The sequence below is a fragment of the Cnephaeus nilssonii genome (assembly GCF_951640355.1).
Source record: "Cnephaeus nilssonii genome assembly, chromosome: 4".
In the NCBI taxonomy this organism is placed as follows: domain Eukaryota; kingdom Metazoa; phylum Chordata; class Mammalia; order Chiroptera; family Vespertilionidae; genus Cnephaeus; species Cnephaeus nilssonii.
Window position 1 is genome coordinate 43,762,792 of NC_137075.1, and position 23,399 is coordinate 43,786,190.

General features: G+C 42.4%; 1 protein-coding gene across 3 annotated transcripts in view; it reads left to right on the forward strand.

Annotated features, from left to right (window-relative positions):
- Window positions 1-247: 247 nt before the first annotated feature.
- The window catches only part of RAD51 (RAD51 recombinase), a 33,058-nt gene continuing 9,906 nt past the window's right edge, over window positions 248-23,399 (forward strand). The window contains exons 1-5 of one of the 3 annotated variants that reach the window (XM_079769388.1): window positions 248-489; window positions 3,161-3,263; window positions 5,585-5,722; window positions 14,843-14,960; window positions 16,307-16,398. In XM_079769388.1, the coding sequence (XP_079625514.1) occupies window positions 3,177-3,263; window positions 5,585-5,722; window positions 14,843-14,960; window positions 16,307-16,398 (435 nt within the window). In that variant the 5' untranslated portion in view covers window positions 248-489; window positions 3,161-3,176. Of the gene's footprint in view, window positions 490-839; window positions 928-3,160; window positions 3,264-5,584; window positions 5,723-14,842; window positions 14,961-16,306; window positions 16,399-23,399 lie in introns of those variants that run through there. The other 2 variants (XM_079769386.1, XM_079769387.1) reach the window with 2 other exon arrangements.

The window sequence follows — 23,399 nt, forward strand, 5'->3', positions numbered from 1 at the left end:
CTGACCCCATTCCTCTTGAGCGTTGTAGTCCTCAATCTGATAACGGGAAGGCGGCAACTCCCAAATTTTGAGTTAGTTTTAAGGGATAAAAGGAAGAGGGCCATACATAGTATCATGCAAGGTCAAGTTCCTGGGCCTTATCACGTGCTAGCGAGCAGTGGCGGGACCGGCTAGAAGGCGGACCCGAGGAGGGCGGGGAGACGTTACGTTGACGCGGGCGTGACCCTGTCCGGAGGGTTTGGCGGGATTTACGAAACTGCCAGGGCCGAGCGCGCACTGTGACTGGGTGCTGAGGCCTGAGGGGAGCAGAGGCGTCCCCCGAGGCGCGTAGTTGAGAGCTGAAACTCGTTTGAGTTGTGTGCAGAAGGTCGGAGCAGAGGAGGAGAGAGGTGAGGCGCCAGCGAGGGCGTCTGGAGTCCGTCCAGGGGCGGGCGCGAGCCGGGCCGGCGGACGGAGGTCGGAGCTCTGCAGCCCAGGTGAGGGTGTCAGGTGTGGACGGGCGCCCTTCCTCCGCCAGGTTCTTCCCCGCGATAGCCAGGCTGGGACCCGGGCCCGGCTCCCCACCGGCTCCTGGGGCTCTCCGCCGGGAGCGAGGCGGGGACATGCCCGGGCCCAACAGACTCTCGGAGCTCGTTATGGCGTAAACAAAAGCGGACGGGTCTGTGGAGCTGGGAGGAGCCTTTTTGAGGCCTCCATTTCCAGCACCCGCTTCGTGGGCGTGGGCGTGGGCGTGGGCGTGGGCGTGGGCGAGGAAGCCGAGAGCCACAGGCTTAAACTCACAGCTGTTTCGTGTTAGAGCCAGGGTTTCCGGGTTTCTGGGCGGTCCTCTCTCCATTACACCACGTTTTGCTTAACTCCAGTTGCCAAAAAGATACTTTCATTTCGAATCGGAAGACCGTTCGCGTGATGCCTAGGGAATGATCTGTAGTGAGCTGTTGTTGTTTTTTAAACTTCTAAAGTGAAGGGTAGCCCTGGCCGGATCGTCCTGTTGGTTAGAGCGTCGTCCAGATACAGGTTATGGGGTTGATCCTGGTCTGGGCGCAAACGAGAAGCAAGTGGAACCAAATCAATATTTCCCTCCCTCCCTGCCTCCCTCCCTGCCTCCCTCTGTACCTGTATAATCACTATAATCACCACTCAGGTCAAAAAATAGAATGCTGTCCGCACCTCGGAAGCCTCCCGGTGCCCCCTCGTCTAATACTCTCCCCTCTTCTCTCCAAAGGCAACCGCTATTAATTTCTAAGACACAGACTAATTTTGCCTGTTTCTGAATTTTATATAAGCAAATTGTGTGTGTGTGTATGTGTGTGTGTGTGTATTAATTTATGAGTTTATTTGTGCCAAACTGACGACATATGCTGGGAAGCAAGATCTCAAATGCTTCTTTGAGTAATACTACATATTTTTATGTCTGACTTTGCTCAGTATTCTGTCTTTAGGTTCATGCATGTCTTTGCATATAGCAGTAGTTCTTTATTGTTGCTATACGATATTCCTTACTGTACTCATGGTGGACATTTGGATTGTTTCTGTTTTTTAACTTGTATGAGAAAGGCTGCTGAGAGCATTCCTGTGTACCTCTTGGTGTACACGTGTATGCTTTTCAGTAGGTTAATAATATAAAGCAGTGAAATTCCTGGGTCATAGCATTTGTCTATTTCAGCTTTCACATTCAATGTGTTTTCCAAAGTTGTACCATTTTATACTAGAACCAGTACAGCAGTGTATGAGTGTTTAGTTGTTCCACATGCTTGCCAACACGACATTGTCAATATTTTTAATTTTAGCTATTCTGGTTGGTATATAGTAATATCTCATTTTAACTATCCTGACTATTAATAAGGTTGAACATATGTTTATATATTTATTGGCCATTTTGATATCTTTTAGTGTGAAGTGCTTGTTCAAATTTCTTGCCTATTTTTCTTTTGAATTGCCTTTCGTGCTGATTTGGAGGAGTTCTTTACTATATAATTTAGTTATCAACCCTTAGTTGTACATGTGGTAAATATTTCTTCCCTTCGCTGTAGTTTTGCTTTTCATTCTCTTAATGGTCTCTTTTAATGGGTTTTAAGTTTGAATATAGTCGTTTTTCAACATTTTCCTTTTAGCTTATTGCTTTATGTATACCATTCAAGAAGTCTTTTCTATCCCAAAGCCATGAAGATTTTCACCGATACTCTAAAAGCTTTGTTCTACCTCTTACATTTAGATCTATAATCTCTAAATTGTTTTTCTTACTCTGTAAGGCTATCCAGTTAACTCAGCACTATTTATTGAAAAGACCATCCTTTCCTCGTTACTTGCAGTGCCATCTTTTTCATAAATTATTAAGGAAGAGATTTAAATTGCATTCAGGTGATTTTGATATTTGAATTATGCTAAAACTGCCACCTAAGAGGCCTGTACTTGATCCAATCAAGAACAAATGGTCATCTGTCAAGTCTCTAAGAATGGAAATTTCATATTTGTTATCTTTTGAATTAGATTTATCCTGATTGTTAAATTGTCCTGATTGTTTTGGTTTGATTTAAGGCCATTTATTCTTATAGTCATGAAGACTTGTTCACTTTTACTAATAAAATCTCTTGAAGATAATTAAAAAAACTTTTTGTTCTCAGTTCTTCGATGTTTCTAGCTCTCTATTCCTCTCCCTTCCTCTCTGTGGAAAATCAATAAAATATACATTTTAAAAAATAAAATGTTTCTTACATACCATTATATTGGCTGGGCCACAAAAAATATTCGTTGTGGGCCGTGAGTTTGACATGCTTGAAGTAGAGTCTTGGAAAGTCTGCATACATTTACCAAATATTTACCAAACACCTAACATTTATAATGTATCATGGGGTATATACAAACAAAAAAGGCTTGGCCCTACCCTCAGGGAATTTGAAGGAGGGGAATAGGGACGTAGTTGATCTAGTTAAGCTTTACATTTTTAAGAAACAGATTAGTCCTGGCTCTTCCTAAAGTTTTCCTGATACAACTAGCTAGGTGGAAGGGAAAGCTGGTGAGAGATTTGTTCTTTTTCTTGATATAGGTACATCAGTGATTACACCAAACGCCTAGGAGATAATTCTTAAGAGATTTATTGCAAACGTAAGTTTGCAGGTCTGTACTTTTTCTAGTGTTCTTGATGGCCATCTGTATTTTTCAGTATTGAACACTGAGTAATGGCTATGCAGATGCAGCTTGAAGCAAATGCAGATACTTCAGTGGAAGAAGAGAGCTTTGGCCCACAACCTGTTTCACGATTAGAGGTAATGTGCTTAGTTGCTAATTTGGGAATTTTAAAGCTGGTCTAGATTCTTCTACCTATTGGGAAAAATCACAGCCTTTATATAAACCATTAGAGGCCCAGTGCACGAAATTTGTGCATGGGTGGGGTCCCTAGGCCACCATACGGTTCCCCCTCTCCCCCCCGCCTTCCCTTGCTGCTGTGCGGCGGGCGGGCAGCAGGCTGATTGGGGCCTGCTGGCAGCGGGGGAGAGACGGGGCACAGGAGGTTGGCCACCAGTCCTGAGGAGAGAGCCAGTCCTTGGCCCCCCTGGGAAAGGGGTCGCATCTGCTGCCACACACCCTGCTGCCCGGTTCCCTGTCCGAGCCAGGGCCTGCCAGCCAGGGGGAGGTACCTCAGGAGGTTGGCTGGCTGGTGGAGGTTGGCTGTGGGAGTGCACTGACTACCAGGGGGCAGCTCCTGCATTGAGCGTCTGCCCCCTGGTGGTCAGTGTGCATCGTAGTGACCGGTCATTCCGGTCATTCGGTCATAACAATCACTTAGGCTTTTATATACATAGATTGCTTCACTACCTATGATCAAGACCCAAATTAGTTTTCAGAAGGGTTGTCAAGGATCCTGTGGAAAGACTTAAGATAGTTGCAAAACATGTTAGAGCAGATCTCTTTTGTCAAGAATTCTCCTCCTACTTTGTCATTTTTCTTTCCCAGAGCTGGATTGTCAGAAATGAAGAAGCCCTAGTGTCCCATGGTAGAGTCTGCTGTTTGAACTAAGTATTAAACAATAGTTGTATTAAACAACTGTCCAGGGAATTACAGTGGCCTGACTGGTGGTGCAGAGAGGAAAGACCCAGATATGTGCTGAAGTTACTAGCAAGACAGCTGTCATGGTCAAGGAGAAGGCCTTGTAGTTATCCTATATACTAAAAGCCTAATATTGCTAAGTCTGGTCGGCCGGTCAACCAATCAAAGGGTAATATGCTAATGATATGCTAAGGCTGCTCATCCTCTGGCTATGATGTGCACTGACCACCAGGGAGCACACAGTTGTCCGGTTGACCAGTTGCTATGACATGCACTGACCACCAGGGGCAGACGCTCTGGTAGGTTAGCTTGCTGCTGGGGTCCGGCCAATCGGTACTGAGCAAGATGGGCTGGACACACCCTGGAGCCCTCCGTAGTCCCTCCCTGCTGGCCACTTCCTGCGTTCCTCCCCAGCCCTGATCGTGCACTGGTGGGGTCCCTCGGCCTGGCCTGCGCACTCTTGCAATCCAGTGCCTCCCAGGGGATGTCGGAGAGTCAGTTTTAGCACGATCCCACAGGCCAGATCGAGGGGCCCCACTGGTGCACGAATTTGTGCACCAGGCCTCTAGTTGAGGTATAAGAGCCCAGCTCTAATTCAGGAATCTGCACAAGAACATTAAGCACCAGAGCCAGGGCCTTGCACTGTTTCTGCTCATTGTACAAAGGCCCCAGTGTGAATGCAGGTACATAGGCTGAAGTAGAAGGAAAATTAGAGAAAGCCTTCATTTTTCTGTCTCTTTGTGCATGTTCTTTCCATCCCCGGCTAAGCTTCAAGACTCCAGAAGTTACAAATAGGTTTGTGATGGTACACGCACACATGTGCATTGTTTATTGCCTAAATACTAATAGCAGACATGGTTTCTATGGGCAAGTATCATTCTCTCATCTCCCGGATCTTCCCTGATACAGTCACATACCTCCACTAACTCATACTCTCCCAGAAGTCATGCTTTCGGTGGCTAATAAAATCAAAGCTGTCTTTGTATATAGGGAGAAAGAAGTGATATACAAGTCTGTGACCAAAAGCAATTTTCCCCCTTCTCAGTGTCAATGGTTAGAGCAGAGCTTCCTAGTCATTGTATTACAAAAAAAAAATTGTTTTTACTACGAAAAGATTATTGATATGCTAAGATAGTGCTCCCCTCAGCTCTGGGGCAGCCTCATCTACTAACCCCAGTTTAGTGTTAAAAATATCATTTTTTATGTGTGCTTGATGTAAAAAACATTGGGAAATACAGGCTTAAAGTGGCCTTTTAGGACCCAGGGTCTCAAAGTTCATTCAAAGTCCCAGTTATAAAAGGTTGAGAGTTACAGGTTTATTTCCAGTAGTTGGAAGTTACTAGTTTAATCCACTTAATATATGTGGGATAGTTCTAGTTTAAAACTTCTGGTTTTGGTAATTAAATACCTTATATTTAGGGCACACTTTTTAAAGCTTTTGTATTCTAAACAACTCTGTGAGTAGGTAGGACAAATTATCCAGATTAGACAGATGAGAAAACTGAAGTTTAAATTAATCCCTGGTTTTCTTCACTCGCAGCAATGTGGCATAAATGCCAATGATGTGAAGAAATTGGAAGAAGCTGGATTCCATACTGTGGAGGCTGTTGCCTATGCACCAAAAAAGGAGCTAATAAATATTAAGGGGATTAGTGAAGCCAAAGCTGATAAAATTCTGGTAAGTACTGCTTCCGTGCCCTAGGGAGGCATTAAAGGGAGGTATATAGTGAAAGGTGGTGGTCTTCCTACTTCCATCCCTTGGTGTGTCATCTTGTTCCCCTTTCCAGGGGTGACTGCATTACCAGTTATCTCTGTATGTGCCTTCTTGCATAAATTGGGATTTTCTCTAAGGAATTGCAGTATCATGGGTAATGACATAAATACTGCCAAGTTGACTACTAACAGTGAGTGAGTGGTATTTACCTTATCTTTCTAGATATTTGATCTCATGCCTTAGAAATATTCTTTAGAATGCAGCCATTTAAAACAGTTTCAAAGAATATTCATTGACAGGATAATGTTCCTGATACAAGAAATGTTAACAAAACGTGTGTGTGGATGTATGTGTGCATGCATATATACATGCTTGATTTTTGGTTCTTAAAATGTGTATTTATAAATGTATAGCACATACACTAGGGATAAATACACTAAAACATTAATGTTAACTTCTGATGGTAAGAACGTAAGCAATTTTTATCTTTGCCTCAATTTTCTGAAACTTATAGACACAGACAACATCCTACCTAATAAAATGGTAATATGTAAATTACCATCACTCCGCTACGCCCACGATTGGGCCAGCGGGAGGCACAGGGGGTGGGACTCGGGGTGGCCGGGGTAGCCAATTGGGCCAGCGGGACGCTGAGCTCGTGTCGCCAGTGGCTGCGCGAGCTCAGCGTCTGCGCCATGGCTGTGCTGCGGCACAGAAGGGGCCTCTGGGGCAGCGAGCTCATGTCCCGCCACAGACCATCAAAAGCAAGGGAGCTGGGTGCCTGTCTGCTCCGGCACCAGCGGACAGGCACCCAGCTCCCCCGCGATCGAAAGCGAAAGAGTGTAGGGGACCCTACACGTGCATGATTCAATCATGCACTGGGCCTCTAGTGTTTTCTATAATAAACATGTTTTACTTTCAAATAGAAAAGCTGTTTGAATTGCTTGAATATTAAAGTCATATTATGCTCTCAGTGTATATAATCTGTTAGCTAATCATAGGAAGATTCTTTAATAATGACAAGAGGGTGTGATTTCAAATAATGCGCTTAGTTTTTTTTATGTCTTAATAAATGACATAAAAGTGATTTTACTGGCTTAATTGAAATGAGGTAATAACTTAATCCCTTATAAAGCACTTTAACTTTGAAATCTCATCTCTTTCATATATATTATCCCTTGATCTTCATAACAGCAATGAAAAGATAGGTAGAGTCAGCATTACCTGTTTTGCTTCTGGTAATCCACATAAAACATAGTTTTACACAAGTTTTCTCTGAAAAATAATCTTGAAAAACTAGAGAATCTTCCAAAAGAATGTATCTTTTGTTATTGGGTAGTTTCAATACATGTAGTTCTGCTATGTGACTTACTCAAATGGACAGTATCTGAGATTTATGTATACTTATTTAATATCTTACACATAAAATATATATACAACACAGTAATTGTTTTATTGGTTATTATACTAAGAGCTTTGAATTTTTAAGCATTGGCAAGGCTATTACTCCATTTATTTAGTACTACTCTGTAATAGTAATTTAGTCAGGGTTCAAAAATCATAAGGAATTCTTAATTTGAGAGGAAAGATGCTGTCATTTATTGGATTATTCAAATAAATAAATGTTGAAGTGGTGACTCAATTGGAAAGAAGAGTTCTGAGTCCCTAATACCTTATTGAAAGATTGTGATATTGAATGAGCCAGTAGGTGTCCCTATTGTTTCTTTTTGAACATCATTGTTTGTGACTGGACAAATCCTGGCAGGATCTTTATTTATGCCTTGTCAGACGGTACTTTTAGAAATCAAATCAATGTTTTGGTGTAAACATATAAACCCGTAATAAGTGAAATGAGATGTGCAACATGATAATAGATAAGTCTTTTTATATTTCTGTCCTTTTGATCTCAGACATTTTATATTCTGAATTTCTGGTGACTAAAGATTATACTATTTACTTTAAAAAGGCTAAAGAAGTTTTTTTTTAGTACTGTGGCTATTCCCTTCCATTCCCCCCAAAATCTTTGAAATTGAGATTTTTCAGCAAGAATATCCATTGACACAGTGGAGAAAGGAAACTATCAGGAATTATTTATTCATTTTTATTATTATTAAATTTATTGGTGTGCCATCCTATATAATAAAGACCTGATATGCAAATGGTTGTCACACCCTCACACCTTAACGGCTCAGACACTCAACACTGGGGAGAGAGGAATGGGGACCAGCCAGGCACAAATGAGCTCGTAGGAGAGGAATGGGGACCAGCCAGGCTGTGGCTGGGGAGAGGAACAAGCCGTACGCCCCGCGGTCCAGGCACCAGCAGCTGGTGCTGCAGCCTGGGAGAAGGACAACCTGCCCGCCCCATGGTCCCGGGTGCCAGCAGCTGTGCCTACAGCCCAGGAGAGGGACAAGCCGCCCGCCCTGCAGTCCCGGGTACAAAGCAAGTCATGACCCTGGGGTGCAGAAACTCTAAGGAGGCTAGTCGCTAGGGAGAGGAAGCCAGGCATTGCTACATGACATCATTACCCGGCACCCACAGCCACCCACCCATGGTCTCCTGTGGCTGTGGCCGGCCTGGGTGAAGCCAGCCTGGGTCCTGGGTCCTGGGTGCCTGCGGCCAGCCAGAAAGAGGGAAGCCTGGGTCCCGGGTGCCTGTGACTGGCTGGAGGAGGGAATCCTGGGTCCTGAGTGTGGGGTGAGGCAGAGGCAGTTAGGGGCAATCAGGCCAGCAGGGGAGCAGTTAGGGCAATCAGGCTGGTATGGGAGCAGATAGGGGCGAGCAGGCAGGCAAGTGGTTAGGAGCCAGCGGTCCTGGATTGCGAGAGGCAGTCGGACATCCTCAGAGGGATCCTGAATTGGGGAGGGTGCAGGCCTGGCTGAGGGACCTCTCCCTCCCATGCACGAATTTCGTGCACCAGGCCTCTAGTCTATATATAAAAAGCCTAAGCAACCGTTCCACCATCCAACTATAGCTATGATGAGCAATGAGCACCAGGGACCAGACGCTACAACCAGTAGCTATGATGTGCACTGACCACCAGGGGGCAAACACTCAATGCAGGAGCTGCTGAGTTGCGGTGACTTGGCAGCTGTGGTTCTTGGGTGATGCACCCCGGAGGAGGGAGCCTGATCCCGGGGTGTGTCACCCAAGAACCGCCCTCTCACAATCCGGGACCCCTTGGGGGATGTTGGAGAGCTGGTTTCGGCTAACCCCCACAAATCCATGCACTGGGCCTCTAGTTAATAAGATTATATGGGTTTCAACTGTACATTTCTATGTTACATGATCTGTGACCTTGAGAATATTATGCTTAGCAAAAATAAGTCAACCAGAAAAAGCTAAGAACCATATGATTTCATTCATATGGGGTATAAAACTGAAACGCATAGACACAGATAACAGAATGGTGGTTACCAGAGGGAAGGGGGTTGAGGGAAGGGTAGTAAAAAGAAATTGTCATTGGCTTTTGTTGAGCTATTCTTTCTTGCTTGGTACACCACCATAGCACTGACAGATTCAGCATAGATATTTAAAAAAAATATTTTCCTTTTACTTGACATTTTATGTCTTGTGTCCGAGGGTTCAATGGTTCTTGGCTATCGAAAACATCTAAAGACTTCTACCTAGCACAGATAAAAGCTAGCTTATTATGTTAAGTGTAAGAATAGAAGTAAAGTTCTGCCAGATTAGGCAATTGGATGGTTTTTACTTCAAATTTCACTTTGGTTTAATATTCTGTTCCTTTAAGAGCTCATAGACAAGAAAAGGTATGGGTTAAAATGAAAAGAAGGTAAAGCATCTCCTGAGTTTTCTCAACATTTTTTTATTAAAATTTTTTAACTTATTGCAAAGCTGAAAGAATTAATTATATAGTGGACAGTCATATACCCACCACCTGGGCTATAACATTAACATCTATACTAATAAAAGGGTAATATGCTAATTAGACTGGGAGACTGGACATCTTCCTACCGTCTGACTTCCTTCCGAACAAAGCCACGGTGGTGGGGGCCAAGGCAGAGGTGGTTAGAGGCGATCAGGCCAGCAGGGGAGGGCAGTTGGGGGCCATCAGGCCGGCAGGGGAGGGCAGTTGGGGGCCATCAGCTTAGACAGCAATCAAGCTGGTAGGCAGTCAAGTGGTTAGGAGCCAGTGGTCCTGGATTGTGAGAGGGATGTCCGACTATTGGTTTAGGCCCCATCCCATAGGGGCCTAAACCGGCAATTGGACATCCCCTGAGGGGTCCCGGATTAGAGAGGGTACAGGCCAGGCTGAGGGACCTCTCCCCCCGCCATGCATGAATTTTGTGTACTGGGCCACTAGTCTATATATATATAGGCTAATATACTAAGTGTCCTTCCCACTATCCAACCGGTCACTATGATGTGCACTGACCACGAAGGGGCAGACCCTCAATGAAGGAGCTGCCCTGGTGCACACTTGCCATTTACAGAGAAACTGGCAGCGCGGACCTGACCAACAAAGCAACGCTCGGCTTCCCCCAAGTGGGACACAGGGCCTGCCACCACCGTGGAGCGACAGCCCATCAAATCACAGCCGTGGCCAGCCCGGAAACAGTCGCTGTGGGAGCCGGGTAATGATGTCACGTAGCAACGCCCGGCTTCCTCTCCCTAGCGACTAGCCTCCTTGGAGTTTCTGCACCCCAGGGTCATGACTTGCTTTGTACCCGGGTGGAAACATTTACACTTTAACCAAATGTCTATGAAGCGTTTTCCTGTGCCTCATCTCATTTAATCCTCACAGAAGTCCTGGAGTAGGTAGATAGGAGACTCAGTGGAATCATATTTTCTTTTCATTAGCCAGAAAACGGAGATTTAGAAAGTTTAGAAACTTGACCCAACTGAAAAGAAGTAAGAAATGGTGGAACTTGAAAATGACTTCATGTTTTCTCACTGCACAGAATATAGTCAAACACTGCTGCAGTTAAATATTTTACCCTTTGTTCTCCCTGCGTGATCTACAATAATAATCTGCTTTGTGTTGATATTTACTGCTGTGTTGCTAACAATTACCTGAAAGAGAAGTTGGGGTGCTTCACTGGGATGGGAAAAGTTTAGCTAAATCAGAAAGCAGGTCTAATTAAGCAAGTTTATTTTATATCTATAAAAGACTAACTTGACTCACACATGCGCAATACATATAAAGCTCTCTCTGGCACCAATCACACCCATGTGTTTCCATCTGTTATTGTCAATCGTGAATTCGGTTGACACTTCTATTATAGAGAAAGGGCGAATAGCGATATTAAAATATTTCTCCTAATTAATGTCCTTTCAGTGTGCACAAATTTGTGCACCAGGCCACTAGTTTTTAAAAAATATATATTTTATTGATTTTTTACAGAGAGGAAGGGAGAGGGATAGAGTTAGAAACATCGATGAGAGAGAGACATCAATCAGCTGCCTCCTGCTCACCCCCTACTGGGGATGTGCCCAAAACCAAGGTACATGCCCTTGACCAGAATCGAACCTGGACTCTTTAGTCCGAGGCTGACGCTCTCTCCACTGAGGCCACTAGGTTTAATATACTTGCTTTATCACTTGTTTATCTCTCTATCCAGCAGTTAGTCCATCTTGGATTTTTTTATGCTTTTCAAAGAAAGTTGCAGATATTAATACATTTCCCCCTAAATATTTCAGTATACATTAACTAGATTTCAATATTGGTGTATAAGCTTCTTCCCCCCTTTCTTTGATATTTTTATTTTCTAAATCTACTAAATCTTCATTCATCCTGAAGGTTAGTAGAAGTTACAGGAAAAAGGGAAGATATTCTCAGAGAAATAATACAAGAGAAATTGACAGAGTTAAAGAGAAGCAGAAGTCTTATATAGTAATATCCTATAGATGAGGCGTCCTCAAACTACGGCCCACGGGCCACATGTGGGTGTTTTTGCCATTTTGTTATTTTACTTCAAAATAAGATATGTGCAGTGTGCATAGGAATTTGTTCATAGTTTTTTTTTTAAACTATAGTCTGGCCCTCCAACGGTCTGAGGGACAGTGAACTGGCCCCCTGTTTAAAAAGTTTGAGGACCCCTGCCGTAGACTATCAAAAACAAACACCTAGACAGATTAGTGTGAAATTTCAGTATACCATTCATATAGAGAAGGTTCTGAAAGATTTCAGAGAGAAAAAAGTAAGTGACCTCTAAAGGAACAATCATCAGAAAGTACATTGTCTGTCAGAAATCTGGGTGATAGAAGCAGGTAGAGCAATGCCTTTAAAGCTCTGAGGGAAAATAATCTTAAGCCTAGCTTTCTTTCTATAGTAACGTTCTTAATCAAATATTAGTGCAGATTAAAACAATTTCAGAAATGTAAGAATTCAGAACATTTTTTCTCATCCACTTTTTCTTAGGAAGTTACTTGAGGATAAACTTTACCAGATTGAAGATGGAAAAACATGGTATCTAGGTTAGAGTGGCTCCAACTCAAGTACTCAGTGAAGGACGGCCCAGGATAGGAGCTAGCCTAGAGAGCAGAAAGTGCAGTTGGGGAAGGAAAGAAGATCTCGGAGGGGGGAAAAGGGATTCAGCGGAATACATAGTGAGATTGAGCGGTTGGAAAATTTGAGAAATGATAGTTAGAGAATACTAGAGAAAGATGTGGCTCAGATATAAAAGCAGGGTAAAATGGAGCATGATTTTGAAACTGTTGTAGTATAAAAAAAGAATTCATTTGAATTTGACAGTAGAAACTTTTGAGAGACACAATGTAACAAATTAAATTGTATTTCTATCACACTATTTGGTTCTGCAATGAATTATGTGTACAAAACTAATATAAACATTGTAATGAATTTTTAAGTGAAGTTTTAAGAGCTCTGTCTGGGTAGCTCAGTTGGTTAGAGCATTGTCTCCATACCCCAAGGTTGGGGGTTTAATCCCTGATCAGGGCACATACAAAAATCAACCAATGGATGCATAAATAAGCGGAACAACAAATGGATGTTGCGCGTGTGCTTGCATGCTCGCTCCCTCCCTCCCTCTCTCCCTTTCTCCCTTTCTATTCCCCCTCCCCCTTTTCTTCCCTCCCTCCTTCAGTCTCTAAAAATCAGTTTTTTACAAAAAGAGTCCTGTCTGACTCAGTTGGTTGGGCATCATCCTGTGCACCGAAGAGTTCAATTCCCAGTCAGGACACATGCCCAGGTTGTGGGCTCAGTCCCCCATAAGAGGGTATGGGAGGAGGCAGCCAGTATTTCACTCTGTATCAATGTTTCTCTACCTCCCTCCCTCCCTCCCTCCCTCTTTTTCTCTTTCCCTCTCCCTTCCTCTCTCTCTCAAAATCAATTTTAAAAAAAAATTTAAAAAGAATGTATAAAGAAGTTTTGAGAAAGTTTTTAAATAATAAGTTTAATCTCTTGTTATTGATCTATTCAGACTTTTTTTTTTTATCTTTGTAGTGCAGACTCAATTTATTTTACTGAATTTAGACTCAAGTTCAACTGATCTTTCAGTGCCTTGATTTGGATTTTTTTTACTTTAATAAGTTTGAATCTTTCTAGAAATTTGCCTATTTCATCTAAGTTGTCTTATTTGTTGTCATAGTTTTATTTTTGTAAGGTTGGTAGTGATGTCCCCTCTTTCATTCCTGATTTTAGTCTTTTTGGTGGGGAGGGGTCTGGCTAAAGGTTCATTAATTTTTTAAAATATATTTTATTGATTCAGAGAGGAAGAGAGAGATAGAAACATCAATGATGAGAGAGAATCATTGATCTGCTGCCTCCTACACAGCCCCTACCAGGTACTGAGCCCCAGCCCGCAACCCAGGCATATGCCCTGACTGTGAATGAACCGTGACCTCCCTATTCATAGGTCGATGCTCAACCACTGAGCCGTGCTGGCTGGGTAAGGTTTATTAATTTTAATGATCTTTTTGAAGAATCAAGGTTTGGTTTAGTTGATATTTTTCCTGTTATATTTCTGTCCTCTATCTTACTAATTTGTGCTCTAATCTTATTTTCTTCTTTCTGCTTGTTTAGTTTCTTCTTTTTCCAGTATCTTAAGATGGACATTTAGGCTATTTAAGATTCTCCTAGCCCTGGCCATGTGTTCGGTGGTTAGAGCGTTTGCCCATGCACCAAAGGGTCTCGGGCTCAGTTCTGGGTCAAGGGCAAGCACCTGGGTTTGCAGGTTAGATCCCTGGTGCTGGTCCTGGTGCATGCAGGAGGCAATCAAGGAAATCATTCAATGTGTCTCTTTCACATCAATGTTTCTCTCTCTCCCCACTTCCTCCCTCCCTTCGACTCTCTCTAAAAAGAAATGGAAAAAATATCCTCAGGTGAGGATTCTTTAAAAAAAAAAAAAAAGGTTTTTCTAATATAGGTGTTTATAGCCACAGATTTCCCTTTACGCACTGCTTTTGCTGTATCCCATAAGATTTGATGTTTGTATCTTTATTTTTAGTCATCTCAGAGTATTTTCCCTTGAGATTTCTTGGATTCATTGGTTATTTAGGTTTGTGATATTTTATTTCCACATGTTTGTGAATGCATTTATTTTTAAATTTTGGAATCAACTGATAGACTGATTATTGAAGATGTATAAGTAACTACAAAATAGGATATAAAATGGGTCACAAAAAAGTAAAAGGTGAAAGAAAATGAATAGCTGACAGAGGTGGGGAAGTAGACATGGAAGGAGAAGAGATCAAAGGACAAATGTCCTCATTTAACAAAGTAGATAGAAAGTTGTATAATCTGTGGTTGATGGTACAGGAAATGAAGGTTTAAATCTGTTTTGGACTTTGTACTGTATTGTCACATTTGTCATAAATCAGCTGAAGCACATATGTGTGGGTCTAGAATAGTTTTTTAAGTACATGAATGTATTGCTTGAATTGGCAATTTAAACATTAATCTTCTTGGAGTCTCTAAATTAGCTTATCTTTTAGTTGCCAGAGAGATAAAATAATCCTAGAACTACTAGTATTTAGTATTTTGATGACTTCTTAAAGAGAAATCGTAATGGGAATTTGTTAGATGTTGTCTCTCCTATTTTATGCCTGGTTCTTGTTTTGGTAAGCTTTTTTTGTTGATTTGACATTTCTTGTTTTTCCCAGACTGAGGCAGCTAAATTAGTTCCAATGGGTTTTACCACTGCAACTGAGTTCCACCAAAGGCGATCAGAGATCATACAAATTACTACTGGCTCTAAAGAACTCGACAAACTACTTCAAGGTGTAGTAATTCCTTGTCCTATTTTGTGAACTGCAGTTAGCAAAGCATCCAGGTCATAGAACAAAACTAAGTATATTATAGGTAGGATTTATGTGTTAGATATGATTAAGAGATAAGAAAAGTATCCACATTGATGAAGTAAGACTGCTGCAGGGTGGGACCTGACTTGTAAAATGCTAAAGTGATCTGCCAATTAAATAATTTAATCTCCATTTAATATTGCATTCAGAGAGTAAGCTCCCTCTGCCTAAAGAAATCATTTTAATCTTCTACTTTAACACACAAGTTTGAGAATCTGATGGCTGATTAAAACACTCCTTGTTTGGTGCTGGCTGGTTTTGCTCAGTGGATAGAGCATTGGCCTTCGGACTGAAGGGTCCTGGGTTTGATTCCGATCAAGGGCACATGCCCAGGTTGCGGGCTCAATTCCCCAGTAAGGGATGTGCAGAAGACAGTCAATCAATGATCCTGTCATCATTGATGTTTCTATCTCTCTCTTCCTCTCTGAAATCAATAAAAATATATATTTTTTAAAAACCACTCCATGTTTGAATACTGCACTGTAGTTTACACTAAATCTTCAGGACTTTATGGAAAGCTGTAGTTTTGTTTATGCTTTTATTTATTTTTAAATTTTAGAGAGTGAGGAAGGGAGAAAGAACGACGATTTGTTGTTCCACTTTTGTTTTTGTTAATTTTTTCTCCTTTCCTTCTTTTTGTCATTCCACTTACTTATGCATTAATTGGTTGATTCTTGTATGTGCCCTGACCAGGGATCTAACCCGCAACCTTAGTGTATTGGGATGATGCTCTAACCAACCGAGCTACCCAGCCAGGGCAGAAAACTAGTTTTTGAACTTTTGAAAGCGTTGCTGTCCTAAGTTAGATTTGATTCCTATTGCTTCCCCAAATATTTAGGCATTCATGTTATCTTTTTTTTTTAATGTATTTTATTGATTTTTTACAGAGAGAAAGAGAGAGGGATAGAGATTTAGAAACATCGATGAGAGAGAAACATCGATCAGCTGCCTCTTGCACACCCCCTACTGGGGATGTGCCCGCAACCAAGATACATGCCCTTGACCGGAATCGAACCTGGGACCCTTGAGTCCGCAGGCCGACGCTCTATCCACTGAGCCAAACCGGTTTTGGCTCATGTTATCTTTTTATAGAGTGCAAAATATCCTGAGTTTAGGAATTACACTTAAATTTAAGTGTTAGCCCTCCCCTCTGCACCTCTCTATCATCCTGTAAATATCTTTCTGATGAGCTCCAAGGACATTTCTATGATCATTGTTTCTAAACATTTGTGTTGTGCTAAGAGGTGTTTCTTGTTGCTCTGTTAGGAGGAATTGAAACGGGATCCATCACAGAGATGTTTGGAGAATTCCGAACTGGGAAGACCCAGATCTGTCATACATTGGCTGTAACATGCCAGGTGAGCTGTTGGGCCTCTAACTAATCAAACCAGCAAGAAGTTATTTCCACTGTTTTCAAGCATCTGTTGGGATGGATATTAAGGCACTTTCTCTGTTCTCAAGAATCCCATGTGCTACTTAAAAAATAGATTCCTACTGCAAAATTCTTCCACATCATAGAAACTTTCAGATCACTGACTTCAATACTTTCTTACCACCTACCAGACCTCCCGTGGCTTTACCTTCCCTTTTCACTATCTAGATTTTATGATTCATCATTAAAGTCATTCCTTTACCACCCCGGCCAGTGCAGGTCGGTTGGTTGAGCGTCGTCGACCCAGGAACCAGGTTACAGTTTGATTCTCAGTCAGGGCACATGCCCAGGTTTCAGGCTCAATTCCAATGTGGGGTTTGCAGGAGGCAGCTGATTAGTGATTCTCTCCCATCATTGGTGTTTCTATCTCTCCCTCCTTTCATCTCTGAAATCAATAAAAATATATTTTTAAAAAGTCATTCCTTTACCAATACCCTCAGATTTATATCCCATACCTGCTATATTGCTATTGCCTAAATCAGTGCATGGCACTCAGTAACTACTTGACTGGATGGAGATGATAGAATAGATATCCTAAGGCATATCTGATACAAAGTAAATGGTATAGAGGAAGTAGTGTAACTGTTTAAGGAAGAGAAAAGCATTACCTCACCCTAGAATAATCATGGAATACTTTATGGAGAAAAGGGATTGGACCAGACTTCTAAAGAATACTAAATTTGAGCAGGTAAAGAAATTTAAAAACAACAACACATTTAACTATAGGGAATGGTATGAACAAAAGTGCAAGGGGTCAGGGAGGCATATGTATTGAGGAGAAGACAATAAATAAACCTGTTGACTGAGTTCAGAGGTTTTATTTAGAAAAGTTGTAGGATATAAACCTTAAAAGGACAAATCAAGACCAGATTTTAGAAGGTCTTGATTGCAGTGGAAGAAGCTTACACTTGATTTTGTAAGGAGTGGAGATTATTCAGTATTTCCAACTAAAGAACACAAGCAAAATTTTCAGGAATATTCTGGTAGCAACCTATTGAATGGCTTGAAAGGAGAGGCAAGAGCTAAGGATATTTGATGTATGATTACTGCAAGCATTAGCTCATCGGGACTAAACTTAAAAAGTGCCACTGAAAGCTCGAGCCAATTTGGCACAGCGGATAGAGTGTCAGCCTGTGGACAGAAAGGTCCTGGGTTTGATTCCAGTCAGTGTCCATTTCCATGGTCCAACTCTTCTGTTATAATCTTTTGGGGCTTTATTACAGTTTTAGGTATTTGAAGAAAATGGCATTTTAAATATTTTCTTTTTATTAACAAATTTAGAAAACACACACATTGATTTGTTATTCCACTTATTTATGCATTCATTGGTTGATTCTTGTATGTGCCCTAACTGGGGATTGAACCTGCAACCTAGGGATATCAGGAACAATGCTCTAACCAATTGAGCCACCTGGCCAGGGCAAAAACGGCATTATTTTAATCTAGATAGATCATACTCACTTCTCCCAGGGACACAACTTATTTTTTTTTTTTTTTTTTTGTTTGTTTTTTTTTACATTTTTATGGGACACAACTTATTGATGGAGTTCAAGAATAACTGAAATGAAATGTGCTTTCTTATATATATAGTACCTTTCCATCCTAGTGTGAGTCCTTATCCTCTCAACAAAATAATAATAGTTCGTGGAACTTATTTATAAATTTAGACATCAAATATAAATTTTCTCTTGTGTTTTTTCCCTTACAAAACAAATTATGAACTGTCCTTCATAATTTACTCTGTATTTTAAGTAGCACTTTATAAAAAAAATTATATGTTTTTATTTTAGAGAGAGGGAGAGAGAAACATTGATTGGGTTATCTCCCATACCTGCCCAACCAAGGATCAAACCTGCAACCTAAAGTATGTGCCCTGACCTGGAATAGAACCCACATCTTTTGGTATATGGGCTGAAGCTCCAGTCAACCAAGCCACCTGGCCAGGGCAACTGCTGCCGTTAAAAACAGTATGTGTTATAAAAATAAGGATTTTTGCCTGGCTGGCATGACTTAGTGACTGAACAGCAACCTATGAAGCAGGAGGTCACAATTTGATGCCTTGTGGTTGGGGCACATGCTGGGTTTGTGGGCTTGATCCCCTTTGTGGGGGAGGCAGCCAGTCAATGATTCTCTCTCATCATTGATGTTTCTCCCTCTCTCAAATCAATAAAAATATGTATTTAAAAAAATAAGGATTTTGTTAGGACCTCCCTCTCCACCCTCCCCACCCCCCCCACCCCCGTGCATGAAATTTGTGCACTGGCGGGGGCGGGGGAGGTCCCTCAGCCCAGCCTGCCCCCTCTCACATACTGGGAGCCCTCAGGGGATGTCCTACTGACGGCTTAGGCCTGCTCCCCATGGGCCTAAGCCGCAGTCTGGCCCCCCTTTGTGGGAGGCGACCAGCCTGATCAGGGGAAGGCACCAGCCCCATCACCCTGCTGCTGCAGCAGCCACTGCCAGTCACTGCAGCCACCAAGGTGTTTTCATCCACACTGACTCCAGTCCCTTCACCATGAAAAAATAACAACTTTCTTTAGGCATTTTCAAGATGTGTTTCATAGGATATGATATTTCTTTCTTTCTTTTTTTATTCTCACCTGAGGATATGTTTCCATTGATTTTTAGAGAATATGGAAGGGAAAGGCAGAGAGAAACATCAAAGTGAGAGGAACACTTTGATTGGTTGCCTCCTGCGTGAGCCCTGACCTAGGCCCCAGCCAGGGAGGAGCCTGTAACCTAGGTACATGCCCTTTATCAGAATCGAACCCAGACCCTGCGGTCAGCAGGCCTAGGCATTATTCACTGAGCCAAACTGGCTAGGGCAGGATATGACATTTCTTAGCCCTCCAGCAGCAGACTTTCCTTTTTTTATCCAGGAGTGTGGTGGAAAAACCTTAGATCACTTTTTTGGATTCTTATACCCAAGTTACTAAGAATATTACCAGTGGCAGCGCACAGGGAGCTTAGCCAATGAGCGGTCAGAAAAGGTGTTTTCTCTGTAGTTCACACCGATCGCCGGCTCTGCCCCTGCCAAGGCCTTAAGCCTTGGGGCGTGGGCAAGGGCCCCCCAGCTCCCTCCAATCGCTGGCTCCGCCCCTGCCCAGGAGCCCCCTAGCTCAGGCCCTTCCCAGGTTGCTCAGGGCCTACCTTGTAGTGACCTGGGTGCCAAGAAACTTTCAGGGACCCAGGCTGCTGGGTGCCCACGTATGCAAATTAACCACCATCTTTGTTGGGTTAATTTGCATACTCAGTCTGATTGGCTGTGGGCGTAGCAGAGGTACGGTCAATTTACATGTTTGTCTATTATTAGGTAACTAGCGTTCCCGTTGCAGGAAAAATCCTACAATAGGGTTTCCTGCTGCACTCTACCCCGCCCTGCCTGCTCTCCTCCCTTGTCCCCCGCCCCGTGTTCTCTGCCAGCCCCCCTGCTTTTCTAACTTCTCCACCAGCCCGCTCTCCTTCCTTCTCCCCTGGCCCCGCCTCCGCTCCTCCCTTCTCCCCCGGCCCGCCTTCTCTGCCAGCCCGCCTGCTTTTCCCTTCTCCCCCGGCCCCGCCTCCGCTCCTCCCTTCTCCTCCCCCCAGCTTGCTTGCTTCTCTGCAGCTTTGCTCCCTTCTGCAGCTCTTGGCTTCTTTCTAGGCTGTCTTGATATGCAAATTAGCTGCCATCTTTGTTGGGGTAATTTGCATATTCGTCTTGATTGGTTGTTGGGCGTGGCTTGGCTGGTGGGCATGGCTTGGGCGTAGCGAAGGTGCGGTCAATTTGCATATTTGTCTATTATTAGATAAGATATATATATAGAGAGAGAGAAAGAGAGTATGCTAAAAGTAAGAGGATATCATTACTAGTAAGTCTTCAAAGTGCTTTCTGTCAGGCACTGACATAAAATTTTAAACACTTTACATAAATTATTTTAGCTTCAAAACAATCCAGAAGGTGGGTTTTATCTACAGAAAAGGAGACAGAATGTTCTTAGGGACAAACATTAAGTGTCAGAACCACTTATAATAAGGAGTACTTGTATAAGAATGCATAGAAAAGGACCTGGGAGATTACTTCTGGGAGATGGGAGTGATGAAGAGAGCTTTCAACTTTCACTCTACTATTTTCTATATTTGAATATTTAATATAACCATATAGTACTTTTGTAATTTTGAAAATAAAGTTTTTTTCTCAGAAATAGGAAAAGAAAGAAAATTTGGTGCTACCAAGTCCTTATTGTAAAATGTCCTAAGGGATTTTCCTCAGAATTTAAAGGTAATATATGGCTCCACAGATTTCTAGGGTAGAAACTACCCTTTAGCATCATTCACCTAAAATAGTTATAATTTAGAGGTGTCTGGCTATTTCTCGAGGGTCTCGCTAGATAGCCTAAAACAGAGATTTCCTTGAGTAGCTCATGAGATAGTTTTCATGGCATTTTTAAAAAACTTTTTCTATTATTTTTCCTTTTTCTCCTTTTGCTCATTTTTTTTAATTTGTAAAAATTAATTTTATTTTATTTTATTATTTTTTCAATAAATCTTTATTGTTCAGATTATTACAGTTGTTCATCTTTTTTCCCCCCATACTTCCCCTCCACCCAGTTACCACCGCACTTCATGCCCTTACCCCCCTGAAATGTCCTCCTCCATAGGTGTAAGATTTTTGTCCAATCTCTTCCCGCACCCCCACTCCCCCTCCCCGCCCCGAGAATTGTCAGTCCACTCCCTTTCTGTGTCCCTGATTCTATTATATTACCAGTTTATTCTGTTCATCAGATTTTTTATTCACTTGATTTTTAGATTCACTTGTTGATAGATATGTATTTGTTGTTCATAATTTTTATCTTTTTCTTCTTCTTCCTCTTCTTAAAGAATACCTTTTAGCATTTCATATAATACTGGTTTGGTGGTGATGAACTCCTTTAGCTTTTTCTTATCTGTGAAGCTCTTTATCTGACCTTCAATTCTGAATGATAGCTTTGCTGGGTAGAGTAATCTTGGTTGTAGGTTCTTGCTATTCATCACTTTGAATATTTCTTGCCACTCCCGTCTGGCCTGCATAGTTTCTGTTGAGAAATCAGCTGACAATCGTATGGGTGCTTCCTTGTAGGTAACTAACTGTTTTTCTCTTGCAGCTTTTAATATTCTCTCTTTGTCTTTTGCTCTTGGCATTTTAATTATGCTGTGTCTTGGTGTGGTCCTCTTTGGATTCCTTTTGTTTGGGGTTCTGTGCGCTTCCTGGACTTGTAAGTCTATTTCTTTAACCAGGTGGGGGAAGTTTTCTGTCATTATTTCTTCAAATAGGTTTTCAATATCTTGCTCTCTCTCTTCTGGCACCCCCATAATTCGGATGTTGGTACGCTTGAAGTTGTCCCAGAGGCTCCTTACACTATCTTCATATTTTTGGATTCTTTTTTCTTTTTGCGTTTCCGGTTGGATGTTTTTTGCTTCTTTGTATTTCAAATCTTTGACTTGATTCTTGTGATCCTCTAGTCTGCTGTTGGATCTCTGTATATTATTTTTTATTTCAGTCAGTGTATGCTTAATTTCTAGTTGATCCTTTTTCATGCCCTCGAGGGTCTCGCTAAATATATCAGCCTTTTCTAGAAAATTCTTGAAAAACCTTATAACCGTGGTTTTGAACTCTATATCCAATCATTTGCTTTCCTCCGTTTCTTTCTTTTGTGACCTGTTTCTTTGTGTCCACATTTTGGCTGCTTCCCTGAGTTGATAGAGTGGCTTTGTGTGCTAGGGCCCAGTGGCTCAGCCTCCCCAGTTACCTGAGGTGGACACTCTTGGTGCACCTCTTTGTGGGCTGTGTGCATAGTCTTGTTGTAGTTAAGTCTTGATTGTTGTTGGTATCACTGGGAGGAATTGACCTCCAGGCCAATTGGCTGTGAGGATCAGCTGTGTCTATGCTGGGACAACTTCTGTTCTGGAGACACCCTTATGAGACAAGACTTACAAAATTGCAAAAGCCTCTGTGCTCAGCTTGGATGGGGCGGAGTCTCAGGGCAGAGCAGACCGCATTGGTTTCCCGTCAGCCCTGCCCTAAGAGGCCCTGTGTCTCAGTGTCCCGCAGTAATTGCTGCAAGCACCTCTGAGAGAAAGCTGCCCTTGAGTTCCGCCCACTGCCAGACAGTCCAGTTTCTCCCCGAATGAGTCTGGATCCCCAGAGTCTCACCCGGAACTGGAGTTCAGAGCTGTCGGGAGCATTTGTCTCCCTCCCGGTTGAGAAAGCCAGCTGCATACTCAGTTGCCGGCCCTCTCCACATGCGCGCCTCGGTACCTCTGCCTTCTGCAGCTCCTCTGAGACTCAGTGTGCTTTTCTCTTTCCTTCTAGTTGTAGAATTTCCACTCAGCCAGCCTGCCTGTGGTTCCGGATGATGTCCGTTTTGTCTTTTAGTTGTAGTTTTGAAATTGTTGTGCGAGGCAGCAGTTTAGGTGTTTACCTATGCCGCCATCTTGGTTTCTCTCCTTTTACTCATTTTTAACATCTATATGTACTTTTGAAACAAACACCTTTTTCGTTCTTGCTCATACATTAAATTTGCTAGGGATGCCCTTAGGGCATTGCCAAGCTCCTTCAGTAACCCAAAGAAAGGAACTGTTCAGTAAAGTGAAGTGTAAGAGTGGTTTGGACATGCTAAAATTAATTGGGTATTGGATCAGGCTCTCTTACTTATTAAAGCTAAGGTAAATGATCTTCCAAATATTTGTACTCTTTTTTTTTTTCCTTTTTAAAAAAATATATTTTATTGATTTTTTACAGAGAGGAAGGGAGAGGGATAGAGGGAAACATTGATGAGAGAAAAACGTACATGAGCTGCCTCCTGCACACCTCCTACTGGGTATGTGCCCTCAACCAAGGTACATGCCCTTGACTGGAATCGAACCCGGGACCCTTCAGGCCACAGGCTGACACTCTATCCACTGAGCCTAACT